Source organism: Lacerta agilis, chromosome 17 (genome assembly GCF_009819535.1).
Source record: "Lacerta agilis isolate rLacAgi1 chromosome 17, rLacAgi1.pri, whole genome shotgun sequence".
Classification (NCBI taxonomy): Eukaryota; Metazoa; Chordata; class Lepidosauria; order Squamata; family Lacertidae; genus Lacerta; species Lacerta agilis.
Genome location: NC_046328.1, coordinates 35883109 through 35910244, shown reverse-complemented (window position 1 = coordinate 35910244; position 27136 = coordinate 35883109). Strand labels below are relative to the sequence as shown.

The following is a 27136-nucleotide window of genomic DNA, read 5'->3' as shown; positions in this document are numbered from 1 at the left end:
TTGTGTGCTTGGCCGCTCGCGAGACTGGCATCGCCCGGCCCTTCAGCTCTTTTTCCTAAGCCGCGCCGTCCTTGCAATGACCTTTCCAAATCTGCTTATGTAAGTGACAAATACCCACTGGCCCCATGCTGGTATAAATTGTTCATTAAAATAATAGACAGGGTTGGGGCTGAGAAAGGGGGGAAGAAACACTCCCCCCCCCAGCACCCTCCCTGAGATTGCTGGAGAGTTCAGCTGCTGTTCGCAGAGGGCAGACAGGGAGAAAAGTCACAGGCGGGTAGCATAAACCTCCGAGATCGCGTTTCTAGATTGCCAGGGGATGTCTGGCATCCCACCCGACTGGGAGAGCCAAGATATGCCTGCAGGCAGAGGCCAGCTGTCCGCTCGGGAGGAGAGGGCCGAAACCCCAGAGGGAAAAGGCCACCGCCAAATGCTAAAAGGTGTGGGGTGCTTCTTGGGAGAAAAGCGATGACAAACCTAGACAGCATCTTCAAAAGCAGAGACATCACCTTGCCGACAAAGGTCCGTATAGTTAAAGCTATGGTTTTCCCAGTAGTAACGTACGGAAGTGAGAGCTGGACCATAAAGAAGGCTGATTGCCGAAGAATTGATGCTTTTGAATTATGGTGCTGGAGGAGACTCTTGAGAGTCCCATGGACTGCAAAAAGATCAAACCTCTCCATTCTTAAGGAAATCAGGCCTGAGTGCTCACTGGAAGGACAGGTCCTGAAGCTGAGGCTCCAGTACTTTGGCTACCTCATGAGAAGAGAAGACACCCTGGATTTTGGGAAAGATGGAGGGCAAAAGGAGAAGGGGACGACAGAGGACAAGACGGTTGGACAGTGTTATAGAAGCGACCAACATGAGTCTGACCAAACTGCAGGAGGCAATGGAAGACAGGAGTGGCTGGAGTGCTCTGGTCCATGGGGTCACGAAGAGGCGGACACGACTAAACGACTAAACGACAACAACAACAACACCCATCTGTGCTGCAACACAGCAGCTCAGCTTCTCAAAGAACCTGTTTCTGCTCTGAGAGCAAGCTGCTAGTCCTCAAGGCCGCAAAGGCACATGTGAAAGGGTACAGCATGTCTGGTCCGGGAACATCGGACGCTGGAGCTAAGCAGGCACGGGCCTGGCCAGTATCTCGGAAGTGAGACTCACAGGACGACCAAAAAAATCATTGAAATTGTTTCTGGGGTTCTCTCTCTACCGCACCACAAATTATCTCCCCCCCCCCCAAGTTATAACTCAAGACCGTTACACAGCTCATTTTGGTGGGGAGAGGCAAGGCAAGGGCACTGCCTATCTCCTGATCCTTTTCCCTGACTGGTAAGAATCAGAAATGACACAGAAGACCAGACGAGGCCAATCTGTGCTCTCTCTCCCCCCCCCCCCAATCATTCGTACTGAGATCGCAGAAGCCAGTTTTCTGCTCCTTGTCCTGCCCTGTCTTCTCTGGACCATGCAAACCATAGCAGCAAAGCGCCGAACATCTGGAAGCATGCCTTCATGCACTGCGGGTCAACTGTGGAACTCACTGCCACAAGATGTATGGCCAGCTGGCCAGCTGTCAGAGGCAGCAGACCGACAGCTGGGGCAGTCACTCCCAATTTGAAAATACGTTTGGGTCAACCTTAAAATTTGGAGAGGCGGGACTCTTACCGTCCGTGAAGGGCTCCCACTGGTACAGGCGTCCCATGAACTCCTGGTTGTTGTATGCTGCACACTGGACGGCCCGAGGATCAGGTCGATCGCGCGGGCACGGCTGCGGAAGGAAAAGGGGGAAGGCCGGGCGGGCAGAGAGAGAGAGAGAGAGTCAGATTATTCCTGGGTTTTAAAAAGGTGAACTTGCAATATAGCAGAACTTCTTGCTTCCCAGTTCGGGGAAAGGATGTAACTTGAAACATCTGTGTGCAGCCCTTACATTGCGTTGTATCCCACGTTACTCAGCGTAGACCCATTAAAATGGATGGGCATGGCTAACGCAGGCCCATTGATTCCAGTGGGTCTCCTCTGAGTAGAAATGTGTTGGATTTTAGCCTCTGAGGGACACACGTAAAATGAGACCGTGTTTCATCCATGTACCTTGTAAGGTAGGTCAAAGAGAGAAAGAAACAGACAGAGAGAAAAGCAGGCCCCTGGGCATCCAATAAGCTTCACGATCAAAGCAGGGATTCGAACTCACATCCTCCAAGCCGCAAGGGAGGGGAGAAAGGAAATTAAGCCCCTCGAAACCGGTTTTATCAGGTGAAGGCATCCTAAGAACCTGTTCTAAGAGCAAATTCATTAATGGCTGTTGTCCGGTGGACGTTTTTGGTGTTTGGTTCCCCACCCGTCGTAAAAAGCGCAAAAAAACGCTGCCCTTGTACTAACGATAAAGGAGGTTTGGGAAATTAAGCAGGAAATTCAATCACGAGTTTATCTTGTGTTCACTTCAAAGGGCCGGTAACAATAGAGGCATTATCTACAGAGAAGCTGGACGCCCAGAGAGGTCATATAGGATTGAAGAGAAACACGCCCTTTCCGCCGCCCCCCAGTGCATTAAAAGTGGTTTAAAAGAGGGGTTTGCTGTGCATGGATAAACAGGTTGTGTAGGCTTTTTCATAGATTCCAAAACCTGCTGGATCTGTTTGACCGGAGTCAACAGCAGCTGAAAAGAAAATGAGAAAAATCTAGCAAACGATGCCATTCTGGATCTCTTAAAAAAATAATTTCTTGCCTCCAACCAAAGGTCATCTCTGAAAGATCACACACACACACACACACACACACCTTGCTCTAACCACTAGGCCTTCCAGAACTGCTCAAAGTTAGGAGTAGGATCCAGCAGAGTTAAAAAGGAGAGGCTCAAGTGTGTTTAATTCCAAGTTGTAGTTATTCACGGGCAGTCTTCCTCTTCTACAAATAATCCCCCCCAACTTGAAGGCAGCTGTTTGTCTGGTCCCAACAGGCCAAACAGGAAAGCTTGGAAGCAGCCATGCAAACGCCCATGGCTCTAGTCCCTAAGAATTCGCCAGAGCCATCTCTCCGAACAAAGAGGTCTGTTTCCCATCACTGTTTTAAAACTCTTTGTTTACAAGACGCGTAAAAAAAGAGGAGACTGCGCAGAACGTTTCTGGAAGTCTTAGGTTGCGTACATACACCCCATATATTTCAAGCACCCTCCCCAAAGAATACTGGGAACTGTAGTTTCCGCCCCCTCACAGAGCTGCAATCCCCAGCACCCTTTGCAAACCACAGTTCCCGGGGTTCTTTGGGGTGGAAAGCGTGTTTTAAATGTATGCTGGGTGGGCGCTCTTCATCAGCAAATAAACAACAGTTTGAGCACCGGCTTCTAAACTCGGGACGTGAGAAGCACACCCCACAACCCCTCGGGAGCTGATGGGGGATCATTTCGAGAAAGGGCTGCATATCCCAGAAAGCAGCCGGTCCGCCCGCCCCCGCCCCCCCCCCCATTGATTGCTACAAGGAAGTCCTCCTGTGTAGATTCAAGGCTTGCACTTAGCTGAATCAGGGCTGTTGCAGGAAAACACAACTAACAGAGCAAAATACAGTTACAGGTAGGTAGCCGTGTTGGTCTGCCATAGTCAAAACAAAATAAAAAATAAAAAATTCCTTCCAGTAGCACCTTAGAGACCAACTAAGTTTGTTCTTGGTATGAGCTTTCGTGTGCATGCACACTTCTTCAGATACACATCTGAAGTGTGCATGCACACGAAAGCTCATACCAACTCGGAAAATTAGAATATCGTGGAAAGGTTCATTTCTTTCAGTAATTCAACTTAAAAGGTGAAAATAACATATGAGATAGACTCATGACATGCAAAGCGAGATATGCCAAGCCTTTATTTGTTATAATTGTGATGATTGTGGCGTACAGCTGATGAGAACCCCAAATTCACAATTTCAACTTTGGGGTTTTCATCAGCTGTACGCCATAATCATCACAATTATAACAAGCAAAGGCTTGACATATCTCGCTTTGCCTGTCATGAGTCTATCTCATATATTAAACTCCTGTAGCTAATGAAAACAATTGCTTGCATAAATGGACTTTTCCACGATATTCTAATTTTTCGAGTTTCACCTGTAGTTGGTCTCTAAGGTGCTACTGGAAAGAGTAAAATGCAATATGAGGAATATCTATTCATTAAAATTTAACTCCTTAATTCTAGCCTCCCATTAACTGTGCTGCTAACCCCTTGCACTCCTTTCAAGTGTCTCCTCACCCCTGTTCCGGTCCATTCTGCTAAAATTTTGGGCACACCACCAGACTGTATGAACGATAAAACGAGTCTTGGTGGACCACTTGATTTCCCCCCCGTCCCCCCCCCCCCGCCTCTTGTAGCGATCGCAGTGTGCTGCCCTAGAAGCTGTGCAATTTTGGGTTGCATTTCTATGGCTTCTTGGATGCCATATTTTATTTTACAGTGGTTGCTGAACCATCTCCGTTGACAGACGTTTCGGTTTCCTAACGCCGTAAACCCCAAAGTAAACGCTTCGCTTTCCGAACATGGAAGTCGAACATGCCACGCAGCTTCCGCACTGAGTTTTCCGTACGGAGGCTTCCATGTCGAGTTTTCGGTTAGATTTAAATTTTAGAGATGAGAAGTTATTAAAGTAAATTAGAATTGGAAGCAAAGGAGAGAAAACGGGGGAAGTCCCCCAAGTAGATTTCAAACAAGATTTTTTAAGTAGTAAAAGGAATGTTGGTATTCCAGTCCAGGTTTGTATCTTTGTTTATTTCTGTTTTAATTGTTGTATTTGTCGATGTTGTATTTGTTTTATTGTATTGTTTTATTGTGGAAAACCAATAAAATCTTTGTAAAAATAATAAAAAAAGAGTTTTTGGTTTCCGAACGTTTCGGAACTCGAACGGAATACGTTCGGAAATTGAGGTACTACCGTACCGCAGTTTGAAGTCCAAGGAATTCAAATTGCAACACAGCGAAGCGCAATGCAAGAAAAACTCCTTTAATTCTCGCTTCCCATCTACGCCGCAGATCCTCCCCGCTCCTTTCAAGCAGCAGTCTGTTGCTTCTGCTGCCCTGCTGCTCACTTTCGGGGCGGACCAAACAATTTTAAGAAGGATGGAGCAGCCCCTGCTCACAGCTACAGCTGCCCTGTTCCTTCAGGCATGCCACAGGCCACCCGAATGAAGCACGCAGGCCGCTGGTGGACCACAACTTGGGAGCCCCTGCTATACAGGGGAGAAAACCCCACTCCGAGCTCTTACCTCTTGCCTGCAGGCCTTGAACTGCTTGCTCTCTCCTTCGCAGTGGAAGGTCTCGGTGCCAGGATAGTAGAGGTTCCACTGCGGGACTTCGCTACCGGGGCGCACCCCTCCCGGCGGCCCTTGCCCCCTGGCGTGGAACTGAACAGGGCTGCCCCGGTGCAGTAGCCAAATGTCTGGCTCCGCAGGACGAGGAGCCACGGGCTGGTCCACAAAGAGGCTGTGCGACGGCCGCCTGCCCTGGCCGCCCGCCTGGTGCTCGTTCTGCCTCTGGTTCCGGGACCGGGATTGGCCGTGGGGCGGGCGGTTCGCGTGTCCTGCCCTTTCAGGCTGGGCCACGGAGCTGCTCTCCGGGCGACGTGGCGGCTCTGGCGTGGCCCGGTGGCTCTTCCCCGCCCCGGGCCCCTTCCTCTTGGCAGCAGAGCTGTTGTTTCTGAGGACGTGGTGGGTCAGCCGCAGCTCGCCCTGCGCCTGCGGAGCGGGGCTGCCAGCCGTTGAGGGCCTCGGAGAGGAGGAATGCATCACGGCCGCTGTGGGGTTGCCGCCTCCCTCTCCGCCGTCCGCTGTGGGGATCGAGCCGCCCGTGGAACTCTCTGCCACTTCAGGCGTCTCGTGGGGCCTTGCAGAGGATTCTGGGAGGTGCTCCTCCTGGGGCCTTGCAGAGGATTCTGGGAGACGCTTCTTGTGGGGACTTGCAGAGGATTCTGGGAGACGCTTCTCGTGGGGCCTTGCAGTGGATTCTGGGAGATGCTTCTCATGGGGCCTTGCAGAGGATTCTGGGATATGCTTCTCATGGGGCCTTGCAGAGGATTCTGGGAGATGCTTCCGCTGCTGGTTCCCCGAAGGTGCTGTGGCGCCCCCTGTCTGGTGAGCTTCGCTGTGTGACCCTGGAGAGGTTGCTGCTGCCTTTCCAAGATGTTCTGCTTCCCCCGAAGATTCGCTTTTCTGCGGTGTGTCTGTACCCGGTTCCGTGGGCCGCGCTGCATCTGCCGTGCCCCCTCCGTTTGCCACATGCCCATGACCCTCTGCGTGGCCGTGCCCCAAAAGGTTCTTCACCCCCTCACCAGTCTGTGCGTGGGGCTGGGCAGCAGCGTCCGCCTGCGGAGGATGTTTCAGCTTCAGGGGGGTCCTGGGTTCGGCCCTGGAGCTCAGGGGCCCCTTCTCCCGGCCGGTTTCCTCCTGCTCCTCCTCCTCCTCGCGGGAGGAAGAGCGGACAGCTTTGCGCTTCTGTTTTTTCGAAGGAGGGGGAGGAGGAGGGGGAGGCGGGGACGGGGGCTCCCTGGCTCTGCCTCCGTGGTGCCTCTTGAAGCGGGGTGTGGCCCCCTCGGCCACGTCTTTGTGGAGGGGCAAGGCGAATGGCAGCTTCCCGTAGCCGTACTTTCCTGGCTTGATCGCCTCTCGAACCCGGGACCTGGAGGGCGCAAAGTTTTGATGTGAGTTTGAGCAGGGTACAAAATGTGGCAGCTTTTAGCATAAAATGACCTCCCCACTACTCTCCGGCCTCTTTAAACAAAGTTCCTTTTCACTTTTATTAACATATTAATGTTATTAACATTAATAATACTGTTCGTATGAGTACCATTACTACACTATTAATAGTGTAATGATAATATCGTTGTTGCTATTTTTTATTTAAAATAAATGTTTATGGAGAATCTATCATTTTTTTAAAAAAAACCTCATAGAAAGTTTTATCAACGTAAATAATCAAATTATTACTATTGTGCTTTGTCAATGTTTGAGTGCGGTTTTCAACTAAAAAAAAAACACATTTTAAAATGCAAAAGTTGGGTAGAAGACGCATCTAGGAGTCTCTCAAGAGAAGTGACACTTGGAAATGAAAAAAAATTCCAAGCACGCATTGTGTGAATGCGGCAAAGTGTTGGTGCTGACCTTTAAAGCCCTAAACGGCCTCGGTCCTGTATACCTGAAGGAGCGTCTCCACCCCCATCATTCAGCCCGGACACTGAGATCCAGCGCCGAGGGCCTTCTGTCGGTTCCCTCACTGCGAGAAGCAAAACTACAGGGAACCAGGCAGAGGGCCTTCTCGGTAGTGGCGCCCGCCCTGTGGAACGCCCTCCCATCACAGGTCAGGGAAATAAACAACTACCTGACATTCAGAAAAAACCTGAAGGCAGCCCTTTTTAGGGAAGTTTTTAATGTTTGATATTTTTGTATTTGATTTCTGTTGGAAGCCGCCCAGAGTGGCTGGGGAAATCCAGCCAGATGGGCGGGGTACAAATAATAAATATTATTATTATTATTATTATTAAATACATATTTAAATGCCAATTTGGTTCTGGACAAGCCCCCTTCTCCCAAACTGCAGATTAATACAGAAACAAGATTTATGAGTGGGCAGACACAGGCTGCAAAGTTTGCATATAGACGGTCCCAGGTCCAAGACCCCTGCCTTGAGATGCTGCTGCCTGACAGTGTAGACAGTACTGAGCTAGATGGACTCAGCATAAGGCAGCCTCCTATTTAAACCAAACCTTTTCTCTGGAACCACGAGGACCAGAAACTTGCTCTGTTTTTAAGGGGCCGCAGCTCAGTTCTTTCTTGGGCTCCATGATCACTGCAGATGGTGACAGCAGTCACGAAATTAAAAGACGCCTGCTTCTTGGGAGAAAAGCAATGACAAACCTAGACAGCATCTTAAAAAGCAAAGACATCACCTTGCCGACAAAGGTCCGTATAGTTAAAGCTATGGTTTTCCCAGTAGTAATGTACAGAAGTGAGAGCTGGACCATCAAGAAGGCCGAAGAATTGATGCTTTTGAATTATGGTGCTGGAGGAGATTCTTGAGAGTCCCATGTACTGCAAAAAGATCAAACCTATCTATCCTTAAAGAAATCAGCCCTGAGTGCTCACTGGAAGGACAGATCCTGAAGTTGAGGCTCCAGTACTTTGGCCACCTCATGAGAAGAGAAGACTCCCTGGAAAAGACCCTGATGTTGGGAAAGACGGAGGGCACAAGGAGAAGGGGACGTCAGAGGATGAGATGGTTGGACAGTGTTCTCGAAGCTACTGGCATGAGTTTGGCCAAGCTGCGGGAGGCAGTGGAGGATAGGGGTGCCTGGCGTGCTCTGGTCCATGGGGTCACGAAGAGTCGGACACGACTGAACGACTGAACAACAACAAAGCTCAGTGAGGAGCATCCGCTTGGTGTGCAGAAGGACTCGGTGTGTAGATAATACCGAGCTGCATGGAAACAAGGCACCCCCCTACATTCCTAGGCTCCCCACCCCTATCTTCGGCTCCCAAACCCCACCCTAAACCAGACCCCCAACTCACCTCCGGGCCGCCGGGGACTCCGGCGTAGGAGAGGCGGCCCAGCTGCGGCGGTCACCGTCCCCTTGGCTACTGTGACGCGGCCTGTCGGGGCTCAAGCCCGCCTCAGGGCTATCCCTCCTCAGGGGTTTGAACAAGGGGATGGCGTCCCGGACAGGGATCCGGGCGGCTGCGCTGTGCCTGAAGGGCGGGTTGAGGGTCCGGCGAGATTCCTGGTTCTCCCGAGGCCTCGGCAGGTGGACCCCAGCCTCCTGGGCGGGAGCGGAGTCCCTCCGGCGGCCATGCTGGGGGGCGACGGCGTCCCGCGAGGGCAGCTCCTCGGCCGGGAGGGCCTCGTGGCGGGTGTGGCGGTTCTGGGCTCCGAGACGCGAGGCGCGAAGCGGCTGGGCTTGGCCGTGCAGGGGCAGGGCCGAGCCGCGGAAGGGCAGACCCGGCCTGGCGCTGCCCTCGGTGTGGAGAGGGTAGGATGGCCGGCCCGGGTAAGGGCTAGCGGCCCGGTTCTCGTGGGCCTGCGGAGGGTACACCGGCTGTGGGGCCAGCTCCGGCCGGCCGGCCCAGGGGACGCGCTGGTACGGGGACTGGCACGCTCGTGTCCTTTCCATGACCCCCAGGCCGCAGGGCTGCGAGCAAGTTGACCACGATGCCCAGGCGCTCCACAGGCCAGGCACTCTGCTCCCGGGGCCGTCGTCCTGAGGGTGGAAGCAGGAAGACATCGTTAGTGGGGTGGCCCTTGCCGGGACTAGAACCCACCACCCGTCACTACCCGTCGCCACCCGTCGCCCCTTCTCCACGTACATAAGGAGAGCCCGGAATGGAAAGAAGATAAAGTCCCTATCAGAGAAGAATGGCAGTTTAAATTGGTGAATTATGCCGAATGGGCAAAAATGACCAGAAGAATCAGAAATCAGCAAGACCAAAATTTCAATAAGGAATGGGGGGAAATTATAAATTATCTGAAAAACGATTGTAAACAGTTAAAAGTTAGCAGGACTGGAGTAACAAAGTTTACTGGTGAATTCTGGACATAAGGGAGATGTAAAAGATTCGGATTATTATGAAAAATGCAGGAGGAAATGATTAACAACAGGACCCACGAAAGGGAGGGAAGTCCTTGGAATCTTGTTTCTATGTTAGATATTGGACATGTGATTGTAAAACTTTGATTTGAAAACCAAATAAATTAAAAAAGAAGAAGGAGGAGAGCAGCCCTGCTGGACCTGGCCTATCTAGTCCGGCATCCTGTTCTCACAATAGCCACACGCCCCAAAGGATATAAGAATCCAGGTAGACTGCCTCTGGAGCTGGAGGTTCCAGAAGAACACAGGAAAAATCTTTCTGGATGCAATCAATCACCCATTTTCTGACTGCTGGATTTACTATGAAACTACTGAATCTTAAGCTTCAGGGCCCCTAATCCCAGAGGAGACCCAGAAATGACTTTAGTACATATCGCTTAATTTGGGGGGGGGGTGTGTGATTTGAGTCACACGACTCAAATGGATTAGTTTTTGTTGTTGTATATATTTCAACGATCCCCAAGTCAGAGAGTCGGTAGCACAGATGTTGTAAAGTTGTGGCGATCTGTTGTGGAGCAACCCCACTGAAGAAGACAGCTGTTGTGACCCAGTTCTCGTTGCTGCTTGCAAGGGGGTCTTCCATGACAGCTCTGGGGCCCCCCAAAATATAGCCCCTGACCGTGGAGGCAGAGCATAGCCGTCGGGACTAGTAGCCACTGATAGCCCCCCCTCTTCTCCTCCAATCCTCTTTCAAAGCCACCCAAGTTGGTCGCCACCACTGACTCTTGTGGCAGGGAGTTCCACAGTTAAATGTACAACTCCCATTTCCCCCACAAGATGCTCAAGGTGGTTCTCCCGGCCCTCATTCAATCCGCACAACAACCGGAGAGGCTTTGACTGACCCAAAGTGACCCTTACGGCCAAGTGATCTCCCTCAGGTCCTAATCCAGTGCTCTACCCATTGCACCACACCACTCTGTAAAAACAACAACAACCCCCCAATCATGTTCCTATAACTTTCGCCTTGCTGGGGAGGAGGGGAAAGGGTCCCTGCCTTTTCCCGATTTGAATTGGGTACCCGCTTGCCAGAATTATTTCCTCCCCGTTCCAAACAGCCACAGAAAGAGAGAGCTGTCCTGGGGGCCGGGAGATGCTTCCCAGCTGCTGACCGTCTGACCGGGCAGCTGGTTTCCTCCCTTGCTGGGCGAGGGCGTCGCAGATGCATGGAGCTGGAGAGGTCTGGACAGGGCACATTTTTCAGCCAAAAAAGGAAATTATTAATAATGTGTATACGCTGGTGTGCTCTATAACCCAGATCCTTGGCACCGTGGGGTGGGGTGGGGGACCAAGTCTCTGGGGCGGAAGATAACAGAGGCACCAGTCCTTCGGGTGAAAGGGAACCTGGGTTCCTTTTGCTCTAAAAGGCACTAAAAAGGATTGTGGCTTATTTGCCTCCACAATTGGTTTTCAGAGGTAGACTTCCACTGAATGTGGAGGTTCAGATTGACCAATCAGGCTCTTTGCAGGGGTGGCTGCTGCCCGTCGGGACTGGGGAGAGGGCAAAAGGTGGGGAGCCCAACACTTAGGGGGCACCACCGCTAATGGCAGTCAGAGTCAAGCAATTTTGATTTTTGAGGGAGTTTAGTCAGGCGAAGAAAAGACAGACAGGGGAATGGGTTTCCTTGGGAGGTGATGGCCTTTCCTTCACTTGGAGGTGTTTAATCAGAGGTTGGATGGCCGTTTTTCAAGGGTTCTTTAGTTGTGGTTCCTGCGTTGCCCGGGGTTGGACTAGATGACCCCCTGGGGTCAAGCCGGACTCTACAGTTCTGTGATTCTAAGTTGTTGTTCCCATCCTGCTCTCTGCTGATTTCTGCAAGGGGCAACACTGAGATTGAGGAGGGGGAGCACCATGTTGGCATCTGTCACTGCCTCCTGCAGGAGTGAATTCCACAGTTCAACGAAGTAAACCGGGAATCACTGGCTACCTGAGATAATTCTAACTGGAGTTTACGGGGAATGACTACCAGGAACGTTAATAATAAAAATAATAATTTCATTATCTACACCCCACCCATCAGGCTGGGTTTTCCCAGGCACTCTGCGCGGCTTACAGCATATATAAAAACGTAATAAAACACCGTGCATTAAAAACTTCCCGATACCGTTCTGCATGCCAAGCAGGCGCTCTGCCTCAGACCTACAAAGACGGCAGGCTGTTATCTCTCAGCTGTGATCCTGCGTCTGCAAAAACCAGAATATCAACAGTCTACCTTACAGGTTTGTTGTACAGATAGTCATTTCCTATGCAAAAAAAATAAAATAAAATAAAAAATTAAGAGGTGATGATTGACCACAAGCACAATTGAGGAAGTACTTTCGACCTGTGCCTGGAATAATTCCCCGTTCCGATTCCACCAGCGATCCTCATCTGAAGGGCCTTTGGGGGATTGTTTCCCCCGCTTTCCATTTCATCCGTGATGCAACACCCAAAACCACTGCCTTCCAGGGTCTCTGGCTAAAGTTACAATATCAACATCTAGAAAATTGAGCCCAGATGTTCAGTGCACACTGGTCCAAGCTGAAGCGGCGCTTACGACCAGGAGAGAAATAAACTGAGATGCTTCTTTTCACACCATCTGGCCTCCGACCGGAGAGAAGGGTCTTTCATTTGAACAACCCCTCGCTTTGTCCCCCTTCTGAAGAAGGCGGACTTATTTCGTGCGCCAACAAATCTGGGCCAGCAGTAAACGTCTCTGGGGAATCAGTTTGGGGAAAGCTTTGCCCGTTCAGCACATGCAGAGGAGGGGGGAAAACACCACAGGTCTGGGGGACGGGACACAAAACCTCTCTGTTCCGTTCTATTAGAATCATACGCTGTTTTTGTTCCGTTCCCCCCCTGTAAAGTGTTAGCGGGATTTATTCTCTCTCTGGACTGCCCCTGTGTTATTTAAGTGCTAGCATCCTCCAGATGTTGCTGGGCTACAGTTCCCATCACCCTTGACCCCGGTCGGCCCCACTGCCTTGCCGAGGGCTGCAACCCAGAAACATCTGGAGGGCTCAGAATCCGCACCCATGGCTTGCATATACACCTTCCCCCTTCAGCCTGGCCACCTCCAGATTTTGTTGGATTCCAGCTCCCACCTGGAGGGCCACAGATGTCCCTCATTCCTGTTGTAAGGGGGGGGGAAGCATTTGGGGAGTGGAGTGGGGGACAGAATTATAGGATATATAGAATATCCTTCGAACCAGATGCTATATTCCTTGGACTTTTTAAAGATACAGTTAATCCGGAGGATAAAGACTTGGTTGGGAGTGTGCCGATCGACGCCAAAGTCATGCCAACATGTACCGGCTGCTTTGCAGAAAGCGCGGGCCGCAAATAATAATTTTCAAAAGGACGAGCTGATTTATTACGCACATATATTTAAAAGGTTAAATTGGAAATGAACGGATGGAACAAATCTCGAGACTCTTTGGATTCTGTTTTTAAGACGGCCATTAATCAAGATTGCCATATTTATATTGCGGAAAGTATGTATATATTAGGGGGTGGCTTGCTCCACCGGCCAACCCCACACCAGCCCCACATTAACTCCCTAGAGCCTCTGCTCCACACACCATTCAGCTCCTAAAATCCCCTTTGCCTTTCTTAAAGGTAAAGGGACCCCTGACCATTAGGTCCAGTCGCGGACGACTCTGGGGTTGCGGCGCTCATCTCGCTTTACTGGCCAAGGGAGCCGGCGTACAGCTTCTGGGTCATATGGCCAGCATGACTAAGCCGCTTCTGGCGCAGCAGAGCAGCGCACGGAAACGCCGTTTACCTTCCCGCCGGAGCGGTACCTATTTATCTACTTGCACTTTGACGTGCTTTCGAACTGCTAGGTGGGCAGGAGCAGGAACCGAGCAACGGGAGCTCACCCCGTCGCGGGGATTCGAACCGCCGACCTTCTGATCGGCAAGCCCTAGGCTCTGTGGTTTAACCCACAGCGCCACCCGCGTCCCTTTGCCTTTCTTGACCTCACCTGAATAAGGCAGATTCCATGCTAGAGTTCATTAGGAAACCAAAACTGCCACTATCATAATGCCATTATACAAACGGATGGTAGGACTGCATTTTGAGGTCTGTTCTGGTCGCCTCGCTTGAAAAAGGATATTGGAGAGCTGGAAAAGGTTCAGAAAAGGGCTGGCAAAATGATCAAGGGGGTGGATACGCGTTTCCCAGTTCAGTACTTCTTATTCACGAACGATTATGTCAGTCATGATCTTCACAAATGAGTTGTCAAGAAAGGTCTGGAATATGTCCATTTCACAGGTTATGGGGATGAGGATAAAGGCTGATAATGCTCAGGATTTGCTTGCTTGTAAGCTTTTTATTATTATTATTATTATTATTATTATTATTATTATGGAACAAATAAGAGCCTTGATTACAACTGAGGCCGACGTTTAGGCCTCCGGACGCAACAGGGCTCCCTTTTACCCTTCCAGAAATAGCCGGAGTCTTAATTTTCCCATCACTGAAAAGGATTTCCCCAAAGTGCAGAGTGATGGGGCCTTGAGCCCGTTTATTTTAGCTCCTGCCCACCATTAAAGTTTCCTGGTTGCCTTGCTCCGCCGGCTTCAACAGAGGCCGGAAAAACAAACAAACAAATTTAAAAATAACTGTTCTTTTAACAAGACAAAAGCCTGAACACAACTCTATAACAAATTTTGTTTTGCAGATAATAAAACTCTGTGTGTGTGTGTGTGTGTGCCCCCTGCTCTTGCAGGGAGGAAAAGAGAATGCCATTTCAACAAGCAGAATCCCCCCACTGCTGTTTCTTATGCCCATTTTACAGATGGGGAAAACTAACTGAGGGCTGGGAGGCCACTTAACCTGTATACAGAGGTTGAGGAGAGGCTGAGTGACTCAGGCAGTCCTCATGCTGAAAAGAGCGAAAAGAACTTGTGGAAAGAAGATGAACGCTGCAAGATTCAGGGCAGATAAATAAAAAAGACCTTCTTCATCCAGCACATAGTTAAACTATGGAACTCACTGCTGCAGGAGGCAGTGAGGGACACCAACTTGGATGGCTTTAAAAGAGAACTGGACATAGTCAAGGAGGGGAGAGCAACTGAGCTCCTCTTGATGTCCTTAATGCAATCAGATTGCAGGCAGATTCTAGCCAAACTCCAAGCTGCTAGTCCTCACTTTTCCGAGTTGTCATGCTGTCAATCTCCGGCTCCCTATTATTATTCTCCATCCAGAACTTTTGCAAAGATTAACTGCCTTCACTTGGGGAATCGATTTCTCCAAGCGAAGGTAATTAATCTTTGCAAAAAGATCTTTGCTCGTGAGTAAGCCCATTGCTGCAGACTGACTCACCTTCTCGGTGGCTTGGCAGACGCTGGCCGTCAACATCATGGCGGAGAGAGTCAAGGAGATGGAAGCCAAGGGAAACCTGGAAAAGGAAAACAAGGCGGTGATTCCACCGGTCATGGAGCTGCTGCTTGCAGGTGAGGCAGGAAGATGGAGGCTACTTGACGGCATGCCCAGAGTGCCCCCCGCCACCTGCATCTTGCCCTGACTCTGCCCGGAGGAGACATACAGAGCCTAAGCCACAACACACCCAAAATAAGAGAATAGTTTCCCTACATCGCAAGAGCACAGGAACGTCCAGGACAGCAGTGCTGAGTCAGGCAGGCTCTCCAGGAAAGTTCCTGAGCAAAGCATGATGGGAATATCTCTGCTTCTAATGCCCCATCGCTTGATAGTCAAGGAGGACTCTGTCACTGAACACAGGAGGGTTGACTGCAAGCTGTGGAGGTCTTGCACTCACTGATGAATCTAATTAATAATACAGTTTAAGAACAGCTTAGTTTATGAAAAACTTGGATTAAGAACACTGCAAACCCGGAAATCGGTGTTTTGGTTTGTGAACTTTGCCTTGGAAGCAGAACATGTTTCGCTTCCTGTTGAGTGCGTTCCATTTGTAAATTGAGTCCCCTGCATGCCTTGGTTTAAGAACGGACTTCCGGAATGGATTAAGTTTGTAAACCAAGGTACCACTGTAATAATATTTTTAAAAATCAGATTCCTCTTGCAAATGCTGCAGTTTGCTTTAAGAGTACGGTTCTCTCTGCTTTGCATTCAGAAGAAGTTCTGCCTCCGACCATCAAGGGAGAACATAGCCATTGTGGTTAGTAGTCATTGGTAGTCATATTTATTAACATCTATGGTAACATCCAGATCCAAAAATGCCTATTTGCACCCAGAGGCGGTTTTTCAGGACACCCAGGTTTAGGGGTGTTCTTACCACTGATCTTTGGAAGTCACCCTGGGATTGTTTTCTCCAAAACAAGGTTAAAAAGTGGAGTAAAATGTCTTCGATAAATTGGAAGTGGCCCTACAGGTCTCGCTTGGTGACAACTTGCATTGCCCCTAACCACTGAGCGCCGCTGCCTGCCCGGCACTGGAGTCCAACGCTCTCGGGAGGGCACCACGTTGGCTATCGCGAGACCATCCGGACAGCTGGGGTAGGTGGAGAAAGGAATGCGCCTTAAAACCAGCTCAGCATCTTCCGTCCCTATGATTTAATCGTACATTAAGAAAACTCCCTTTCGAAAGCTGGCTGTGAGGAAGATCTCATGCAGGGACCACTGACTTCAGCGCTTTCCCCTGCTGCGTCAAGGCAGATTCCAAGCAGCGAGAGGTTTGCTGGCCTCCGAGTCTCTCGCTCGCATCCCCTTCCCAGGGGATCCTCATCAACCGCACAACGGTTATGTCACCAGGCACTGAGATCGAGTCAGTCTCTGGCTGCCACGGCACCAGCACATCACAGCCAGAGGCAACACGGGTGTGTGGGGGGGGACATCTGGCGGGCGAAACTATGGGCGCTTCCTTGCTCAGAGAGAACCGGGGCCCCTTCCATCATGTTGCCCCTACTAGCCAGCTCCCTCCCTCCATTCTGCACTTGTACGGAATTGTGGAACTTTGGAACTCCCTATTGATGAAAATATTTGTCGAACTCGATGCTGGGGACAACCATTACACTAATAAAACAAACAAACATACAGGTGAAACTCGAAAAATTAGAATATCGTGGAAAGGTTCATTTCTTTCAGTAATTCAACTTAAAAGGTGAAACTAATATATGAGATAGACTCATGACATGCAAAGCGAGATATGTCAAGCCTTTGTTTGTTATAATTGTGAGGATTATGGTGTACAGCTGATGAGAACCCCAAATTAACAATCTCAACTTTGGGGTTTTCATCAGCTGTACGCCATAATCATCACAATTATAACAAGCAAAGGCTTGACATATCTCGCTTTGCATGACATGAGTCTATCTCATACATTAAACTCCAGTAGCTAATGAAAACAAATGCTTACATAAATGGACTTTTCCACAATATTCTAATTTTTTGAGTTTCACCTGTACATGACATTAATTTGGGCACGTTCCGTGGCTCAGGTATAGTAGATCGGTTGATCTTAAGAAAACCCTCCTGGATGACTGAAAAGGTTAGTGTGTGCTAGAGATGGGGGACACCTGCAAATTTCTCTCAGTCTCTCATTTTAAGTTCAGTTCTTCACACCAGTTTGTGATTTTGTTTTTAACTACTCGCAAAAATTCATCAGCATTGTACAGGGCTGGGCTGGAATGACCCCTTTGGTTCCGTCTTCTTCTTCTTCTTCTTCTTCTTCTTCTTCTTCTTCTTCTTCTTCTTCTTCTTCCTCCGACTCTACAAATTGATGACTTTAGTGTGAATTTCTCATAACGCGCACATTTCTGATGCAATTTTGCCCAATGGACACATTTTTGCAAAGCCATTTCCCCTTATATGACGCGTTTCCGGTTTGTATTGTTACAGTATTTTCACTAAAACCCACGTTAGAACGTGATTTCGCCGAACGGACACGTTTCTGCAAAGCGACGCCGCCCAATTCAATGCGTTTTTTCCCCCTGCGTTATTTCCACATTTCAGCCTAGTTATATGCATTTTTCGAAACCATTACTTGCCTGGAAAAACTGCACTGCAAAATTAAGAGAAATGCAGATTTCCAGGGCAGGCTGCGTTTTGGTTCGCATACCGTTTCGGAAATTGCAAATTAGGCAGGTTTGCTTTTAAATGCTGAAGTGAGTCACTTACTGGGGGGGGCATTCTCACCTTCCCCATCATCTCCTGAAAAATCGCCCATCCTGCACAAAAGGAAGCAAGGGGAACAAGCGTGCAGCAGTTTTATTACCCTGTGTGACCGCCAAGAGATTCTCGCGGCAGGCCAAAGATGACTCACAGGCTGGCTCAGAGACCCAGTGGGTAGCCAGCATTGTCACCAACCACATTGGGGCAAAAAAACAAACCCCCCCAAGAAAAAGCCTCCCCCCCCGCCCCACCAGAGATCAACCTACGCAAGCAGGAATCAGGTGCCACAAAAGTAAGCGAAGGTGACTCACGCAGGGAGGCGGCTGTGGAATCTCCTTCCCCGGGGGGGCTTTTTTTTTTTTTTTGCAAGGGAGAAAAAAAAAAGTTGGACAGGAATTTGGTCGGGATGTTTGCAGAGGTTGTCCTGGCTCAGGACGGAGCCCGTGACGATGAGTTTCTTCCAACAGAGCAATAAAACAACGCTCCTTTCTCTAATGCGCGCACACATGGTTCTGTACTCGATGCACTTCGCATTAATCCGTCAACATGCACCTTGCAGAGGGTGGCTGACACTAAAAATATTTTCCTGTTCAGCAGCTTTCAATGCTGTTCAGACTTTCATTGGGGGGGGGTTGTTTAATTTTTATTTATTTATGCTTTTCAGGTTTACACATTTCACTGATTTTACAACCACTTTGACATTTCAAAACTTGACTTCCTTCCCTCCTCTTTCTGCGGTTCCTTGAATTTATTTTTTAGTATCTTCTGCACCTCCTAATTAACTTAATTTGCTCATTTATTCGTCTTCTTTAAATATATACTCTTACGGAACTGCAGGTTATTGCAATAATCCTGCCAGTGGTTTTTTTTTTTTACCTGTTTACAATTTATCTGTAAATATTCAATAAACCATTTCCATTCTTTTACAAAAAGTTTGCTATCTTGATTTCTTATTCTTCCAGACTTTTATTCGTTTTTTAACGTGCTGCTCAAAACTAGTTCTCTTCCACAAGAGAGAGAGACGGTGGTGCTGTAGTGGTTATGTCCAAAGTCCGTTTCGGGGGCCTAATCCGGCCCGCCGGTCGGTTTAATCTGGCCTCTGTGGAAGTTTATTTCCTGGGCTAAAATCCTAAAAAAACAAAACTCAACAACTTCAATCCTAAAAGAAGCTCAAAAATGTTTGGACACCACTGAGTGTTGGACCAGGAGACATGGATTCAAATCCTCCCACTCGGCTCACTGGGGGGGGGGTGACCCTTGGGGGCTGTCAGTCACTGCTTCTCTCAGCCTGACCTACCTTGCAGGGTTGCTGTGGGGATTAAATTTCGAGGTGGAGAACTACACCTGCAGCAACCTCTTTATTTGTGCAGTGGAAACTTAATTTAGAGAATCCATGGTCACAAGTGGTGATGAATGGTGACTTTAGCTGGGGTTCCGACCGATTCAGGAAGGACAACTGCACACGTTCTACCTCTCCTGTCGGAGGCAGTATTTGGGGGAATCACAGAGCACCACCGTTATATTGCTGCTTTTGGACTTTACAATTCAGGCACCAGGCTGGCCGCAGGGAGAAGAGGTTGCTGCAATAGAAGTGCCCCCCCCCTTTGGCCAGATCCAGCTGCTGAATGGCCCTTCTCATATTCCAATGTGTTTATGGATATCATAGAATCCTAGAGTTGGAAGAGACCACAAGGGCCATCCAGTCCAACCCCCTGCCAAGCAGGAAACACCATCAAAGCATTCCTGACAGATGGCTGTCAAGCCTCTGCTTAAAGACCTCCAAAGAAGGAGACTCCACCACACTCCTTGGCAGCAAATTCCACTGTCCAACAGCTCTTACTGTCAGGAAGTTCTTCCTCATGTTTAGGTGGAATCTTCTTTCTTGTAGTTTGAATCCATTGCCCCGTGTCCGCTTCTCTGGAGCAGCAGAAAACAACCTTTCTCCCTCCTCAATATGACATCCTTTTATATATTTGAACATGGCTATCATATCACCCCTTAACCTTCTCTTCTCCAGGCTAAACATACCCAGCTCCCTAAGCCGTTCCTCATAAGGCATCGTTTCCAGGCCTTTGACCATTTTGGTTGCCCTCCTCTGGACACGTTCCAGCTTGTCAGTATCCTTCTTGAACTGTGGTGCCCAGAAATGGACACAGTATTCCAGGTGAGGTCTGACCAGAGCAGAATTTGTTGTTGTTGTTCAGTCATGTCCGACTCTACGTGACCCCATGGACCAGAGCACGCCAGGCATGCCTATCCTCCACTGCCTCTTGCAGTTTGGCCAAACTCATGCCAGTCACTTCGAGAACACTGTCCGACCATCTCATCCTCTGTTGTCCCCTTCTCTTTGTGCCCTCCATCTTTCTCAACATCAGGGTCTTAGAGCGAAATACAGTGGTACTATTACTTCCCTTGATATATACGGAGCCTCCCTGTTTCAAGGCAGTATACCTTGAATAAAGGCGATCAAGGCCAAATCGGAGAGTCTAAATCTTGGAGGAAAGTTCTTTAGCCCATTTCTACTACATGAGATTCTAGGAACATTAGAATTGGTGGTGTACTGGATCGAGGCGAAAGGAGCCCTGTTCTCACCGCGGCCAAATGCCCCCAAGAACCTAGGGATCGAGGTAGGCTGCCTCTGGGCCTGGAGGCTCCATCAGAAGAGCCCTGTAGCTAGGCCCTCTAGTCCAGAAATCCTGTCCTCCTAGGACAGGGGTCAGCAACCTAAGGCCCATGGCCCGGAAGCGGCCCACTGAGGTCGTTTGACCAGCCCACGAGCTGCCCCCGAACCGAGCTACCGGCGCAGTGGGGCAACTTGCTTCTGTGGCACCAAAGATCACATCTGCGCAGATGCTGGAAATTGCGTCTGTACGTGCGCAGACACCGAAAATCATAGCCGCATGCATGATCCGGCCCACAGAGGGATCTCCGTGGGACCGATCCGGCCCAGGAAAGATAAATCTTGCCAACCCCTGTCCTAGGGGATCAACTAGATGCTTCATAGGGAAACTCGCCGGCATGATTTCTGAGTGCAACAGCAATTCTCTCTTCCCTTGCAATCTCCAGGGGAGATGGGACACAGCCATCATGGCTCATGCGCAACCTGTGGTTTTGGGGAGGGGAAAGACCCCTTTTTTTCAGAAACGTCGACCTGGGTGGCACAATTTTCAAAGCCGCTTTCTCAACAGGCTCCGTTGACCACGTGGCAAAACTGTCACCAAACATCGTAAACGTCGCCCTCGGCTAGCAAACACTCCGGGGAGCAGAGAACGAGCACTTGTGAAAATAAAACGGGTGCGCAGACATTCGGCTCTTCCGTGCATGTTTGGCTTTGTTCTTGCATTGGATGGGAGGGTACAGGAAGAGGTCCCAGGCCTCTGTCGTACGGGGGGGGGGGAGAATGCTTTCATTCCCCGTCAGGCCTTCTTGGAACCGAGATTGCGATCTGTCTCAAAATTCAGCTTTCTGTCTTTCTGCTCCTAAAATAATTCCTTCTTTACGATAGGTTAACTCTCCCTTTGATTATGACGATTGCAGAGGTCCCACGCAGCCCCTCGAGCTTGGAAGAGAGATAAGTGAATTCCACAAACAAGAAGTCTCTTGAGAAGGGGGAAAGAGTCCAGCCTCTCTGCGTTTGATCGCTCCAAGACCAAAGGCTCGGGAGGGCAGGAATCGACGCTCCCCAGACAGGGCGGGACGTGGCCGGCAGCCACGAGGGCCAACCGTTGAAAAGGGCGGCAGGAAACGTTCTCCCAGGAGGGACTCGGCAATTCTGGTCAAGGCCGCCCAACGAGACCTGATGGGCCACAGCCAAGCTGTTCCAGAAGCTTCCGAGATGCCCGCCAATCAAAACCCAAATTCAGGGTTCGATTCCCGGCCGCTCCCTGCAAGACAAGTTTTCTGCCGGCCATTTTGAACCATCCAACCCATTTCAAGAGTTCACCGGAATTTTTTCTCCCAGAAACTTTTCAGCAAATACGCAAAGGATCCAGCATATTTACTGGTGGGCTGGGTGGGCGCAAGGAACCGTTCGCTGAAATATTTCAGACATCCCAATTGGGGTTAGTAGCATGTTCCCATTCAACCATGTTTTTCAACATCAACTTGGTTGGACTGGTCGCGTTGTGTGGATGCCTGATTATCGTCTTCCAAAGAAACGACACTATTCCAAACTTAAAAATGGAAAGCCTAATGCTGGTGGTCAACAAAAGATTTGTCTCAAGGCAAATCTAAAAAAAAAAAGTAGTATAAACACCGACTATTGGGAAACACTGGCCTGCGAGCGCTCCAATTGGAGAACAGCCTTTACCAAAGGTGTCATGGGCTTTGAAGACACTCGAACTCAGGACGCAGGGGAGAAATGTGCTAAGAGGAAGGCACACTTGGCGAATCCACACTGTGATCAACTCCCGCCCGGAAACCAATGTCCCCACTGTGGAAGGACGTGTGGATCCAGAATCGGCCTCCACAGTCACTTATGGACTCACTTTTAAAACTCTGCTTATGGAAGACAATCTTACTCAGCTACGAAGGATCGCCAAAGAAGACGGCTAACTTGAATTCAGGTTTAGCAGCCTGTTCCCTCTGCTCATGTCACAGAAACTATGGTATCAGCCAAGCATTGTCTGCACTGCATAGATAGTCCAGTTTGGAGCATCTATTGGCTAAGGCAAGAGGTATTGTGTGGAAAGAAGTTTCACGGCCATCAAATAAACATTTAAGCATTTCAGTGAAGTACAACCTTGGTTCTCGAACGCCTCAAAACTTGTTATGTTTTGGCTCTCAAACGCAGCAAACCCGGAAGTGAGTGTTGCGGTTTGCGAACTTTTTTTGGAAGCCGAATGTCCAACGTACAGCAAGCTCCTGCAGCCAATCGGAAGCCGGGCCTCGGTTTCCGAACGTTTTCGGATGTCGGACGGACTCCCGGAATAGATTATGTTCGAGAACCAAGGTACGACTGTATAGCAGAGTATTATAAGTCTCCAATTAGACCTAATATAAATGAGATTACCTGGCACAAGCAAGCTCACAGATCTCACTGAGTTTGTATATACATACTTCAGGCACATATGTCAGAGGTTCGTTTATAATTATATTTTGGCAGTGATTCGTGTTCTTGTGTAGCCGTGTTGTTTTATACTTCCTGGAGATCCCATGATCGTATTATAAAGTCGTCGTGTTCTGTGTTATAAATCAAGCCCTGCTAGGGGTTGTTTCTTTTTGTCTTCCGATGCATTTCTTTGCAATAAAAAAATTCGGTGTGGTGCAAGCAAATTTTTACTCTGAAAGCGTGGCCCAGAGAAAATAAGTTTTAGAACCACTGGTCTACGATGTTTAAGGTACTTTCTTAAACCCTGGAGATCTGCTGTAGACCAATCCTGAATACCCATCATGTGTCCCGGAAAATAAAAATTTTTCCGCACGAGATTGTGGCTGCCATTTTGGGTGCTGTGTTATCGCGAGCCCTGGAACTGTGCTCTTGCCCCACAAAAAAAAAGCATTTTGGGTAGGGGCAAAATCACAGCGTGGGTCATGTGACTCGACCAGGAAGACATGTGTCCTAGTCTTTTATCTGAAAAGGGCTCCATAGAAAGCCCTGTGCTGTGTTCCTATTTAAATCAGCCCTCTGTTCCGAACCATGAGGACTGGAATCTTAGCTTCATTTCAAGGGGAAGGCCCCCCAAGCTCAGCGGGAGAGTATCTGCTTTGCATGCATAAGGTCCCAGGTTCGAAACCCACCAGCCTCTCCAAGCAAGGCTGGGAATGTCCCCAGGAAAGAGCCGCTGCCAGTCTGAGTTGACAATACTTAGCTAGGCAGACCCCTAGCTAAATAGCAGTTAAATAGCAGTTGGCTGCCGTTTTACAACACCCACCTAACAGTAGGGCCGGCCCCAGATTCCCCTACAGACCCTATAAAAAAAATAAGCAGGAAAATGGGCCAAATTATCTTCTGAAATTCTCTGCCACTCGCCAATTATTAAAGGGTGGAAGCCCTCCGATTTCAGAGGAGGGTTGCAGAAGATATTACCCCAAGCCCACCCCAAAGAAAAACTCCTCTTGGATTTATTTCTTTTAATAAAAAAAAGGAAAGGCTGTTGCTACGACATCTGGAATGCAGACACTTTGGGGAAGGAAACGCGAAACAATTCCTGGCGCCCCACATCACGCAGACGGACCCCACAAACGGAGAGGCATCTGGAGGACTGGAACCCCAGCTTGGGGGGGGGCATCTTCCGGTTGTGCCCCGTAAGGTTTCAGTGGGAATTCTCTGCCCGAAATGTGTGAAAAGGAATCCCGTAAATCTTGATGGAAAAATAGACCCCCTTTTCCTTTGCTTGACCCCAAGAGGTCACGCATGGGGGCTGTGGGACCTGTGCCCCCCCCCACTTCCAGCTCCTGACATCGTCCTAGACCAAAGTCAGGGAAACTCAGGTCTGTGGCCCAAATGCGGCCCTCAAGCAGTCTCTATCTGGCCCTCGGATCTCACCTTTCGATACATGCTCCCTCAACTGCGTTGACGGCACTCCATCATATCCGTCCTGCATTTGCAAGAAATTGACCTTTTTGAGCTTGGTAGCGCCTAAACTTTGGAACTCCCTGCCTCTTGAAGCCTTTTCTATATTCTTTTTTTTATCGACGCCTGCTTAAAACACGGTCATTTGGGCAAGCCTGCCCCCAGACGCGTAGAATTTGAGGGGTTAAAATCTGTCCCGTCCCCGTCCCCCGTCCCCGGTTAACTTTAAATACCTTTAGAAGTTTTGAACTTTTCCCAGGTGAATGATTTCAATATTTCTTGCAAATGACTGAGAGGTTTTACTACAATCAAAGTGGTACTCTGCTAAACAGAGGGATCAATAATGAACACCGCTGCCTCCATTTTGGTTGCAGCAAAAAATGGAATTTGTTCGTTGCCTTGCAATTAGGGCTGCAGGAGGCCGGGGGGGGGGGTGTTGTCGAAGCAGATCAGTGCAACACCTGGACTGTTGTCTGCTATCTGTGCCCTGCAGGGAAGGTTGTTACCTGAAACGCTCCAGACAGAGAGGAAATCAATAAATACCAGGCCGCACCTGGCTGGCTCCTGCTTCTGGGGGCGAGAGATGGATTCCTTTCTGACCCTGCCAACATCTATGCCCAGAAGCCTTTTAAACACACACACACAAACCTCCAACCGCCTCAGTACAAAAATGCCACAAACCAGGAATATGTCGGGAGGCAGGGCAAGTTTCTAGTTCTCATGACGGCAGAAACAAAAGCCCAGAGAGGTAAGAGTCGTTTAAAAAAAAAAAATCCAGGCTCCCCAAACAGAACACGCTAAAAGAATTGGTGCCAGGGAACTGTCCCCGATCCAGCGCAGAGTGGTGCAAGGGCTTTCAGGGAATGTCCCTGGAAAATAGGGACACTCGGAGGGTCTTCCCTGCCACACTCTGTAATCCCCAGAGACCAGTGGGGTCAGGAACCTGGAAGAGGTGGCAGAGCCTCACCTGCAGCACCTCTCTGAGTGCCGTCGCTCCAATCAAAGGAAAAGGAATTGCAAAAATAACCACTGGATATTGCTGAAATGGGCAAATTAACAGGCAATGCATTGCAGGGGTTCCGCAGGGAGACCGGGTCCAGCCCTCTGGCTGAACTCGCCGTAAAACAGGCTCCATTTATTGTACGTTTGGAAAACCCTTTGGGAAAGCGGATAATTTAAATAAACTCATATGTGGAAATAAGAGCATTCTTATTTAAATAAATGCATATGTGGGATTAAACGCATACTTGCAAATTGTTTAAATAAGTGCACATCCCCCTTCTTCTGTTAAAGCTCCGGCACAGACCCCAATTGTTGTTGTTCAGTCGTTCAGTCGTGTCCGACTCTTCGTGACCCCATGGACCAGAGCACGCCAGGCACCCCTATCCTTCACTGCCTCCCGCAGTTTGGCCAAACTCATGTTAGTAGCTTCGAGAACACTGTCCAACCATCTCATCCTCTGTCGTCCCCTTCTCCTTGTGCCCTCCATCTTTCCCAACATCAGGGTCTTTTCCAGAGAGTCTTCTCTTCTCATGAGGTGGTCAAAGTACTGGAGCCTCAACTTCAGGATCTGTCCTTCTAGTGAGTACTCAGGGCCGATTTCCTTGAGAATGGATAGGTTTGATCTTCTTGCAGTCCATGGGACCCTCAAGAGTCTCCTCCAGCACCATAATTCAAAAGCATCAATTCTTCGGCAATCAGCCTTCTTTATGGTCCAGCTCTCACTTCCATACATCACTACTGGGAAAACCATAGCTTTAACTATACGGACCTTTGTCGGCAAGGTGATGTCTTTGCTTTTTAAGATGCTGTCTAGGTTTGTCATTGCTTTCCTCCCAAGAAGCAGGCGTCTTCTAATTTCGTGACTGCTGTCACCATCTGCAGTGATCATGGAACCCAAGAAAGTGAAATCTCTCACTGCCTCCATTTCTTCCCCTTCTGTTTGCCAGGAGGTGATGGGACCAGTGGCCATGATCTTAGTTTTTTTGCTGTTGAGCTTCAGACCATATTTTACGCTTTCCTCTTTCACCCTCATTAAAAGGGTGACCCCAGTTGCTTAACCCTAATTCTCAGCGCTAAGTCTGCCACGATCATCCACCCCCTGGCTTAAGCCTTAGCCTCCATTTCCAACTTTCCTCTGTTCGTTTTTATTTATCGTTACATTTATAGCCATCCTTTTCCTCCAAGGAGCTGGAGGTGGAGGAGCAAATCCTCTTCCTTCCCTGTTTCAGAACAACAACCCTGCGAGGTAGGCTCGAGGTTGAGAGACAGTGGCTCCAGGAAGGTGCCGTGAAAGATACCTGATAATGGACAAACTGTGAGGGTCTGCAATGCCTTTTAAACGATTTTTAGGTGCTCTTAAATGTTTTTACTCCTGCCCACCTAGCAGTTCGAAAGCACGTCAAAGTGCAGGTAGATAAATAGGAACCGCTCCAGCGGGAAGGTAAACGGCATTTCCATGTGCTGCTCTGGTTTGGGTTCGAGTTCGAGTTGTACGCCGGCTCCTTCGGCCAGTAATGCGAGATGCGCGCCGCAACCCCAGAGTCGTCTGCGACTGGACTTAACAGTCAGAGGTCCCTTTACCTTTAAATGTTTTTACATGGTTGGTAAATTGCTTTTAGATAGTTTTAAGTTTTTTTTAAAAAAAGTTTTCAACACATTTGTGCTTATTTTTAAACTGTACTGTTTTAACACGCTTGTGTTTGATGCCCTCATCTCTTTTGGGGAGGGAGGGCAGGACAGAACATATTTATCTATTTCATAAAATTTGTTTTAGGATTGTTAAAAAAAAGAAACTCAAAGCAGTTTACGAAAAAAGAGAGAGAACAGAACCATGAAATTACCAGTAAAAAACAACAACGACAAATTCAGAACAACAACTTAAAACCTTCCAAAACAATTAGTACAGACAGGGAGCTAGCTAAAAACCCAGCATTTATTTATTCA

General features: G+C 49.0%; 1 protein-coding gene across 1 annotated transcript in view; it reads right to left on the bottom strand.

Annotated features, from left to right (window-relative positions):
• ADAMTSL4 (ADAMTS like 4) overlaps window positions 1–14972 on the bottom strand; it is a 36150-nt gene extending 21178 nt beyond the window's left edge. Inside the window, exons 1-4 of the mRNA XM_033136254.1 lie at window positions 14912–14972; window positions 8534–9219; window positions 5240–6647; window positions 1666–1768 (exon numbers count right to left, since the gene is read on the bottom strand). Of these exons, the coding sequence (XP_032992145.1) occupies window positions 1666–1768; window positions 5240–6647; window positions 8534–9219; window positions 14912–14950 (2236 nt within the window). The 5' untranslated portion in view covers window positions 14951–14972. The remainder of the gene's footprint in view (window positions 1–1665; window positions 1769–5239; window positions 6648–8533; window positions 9220–14911) is intronic.
• Window positions 14973–27136: the final 12164 nt, after the last annotated feature.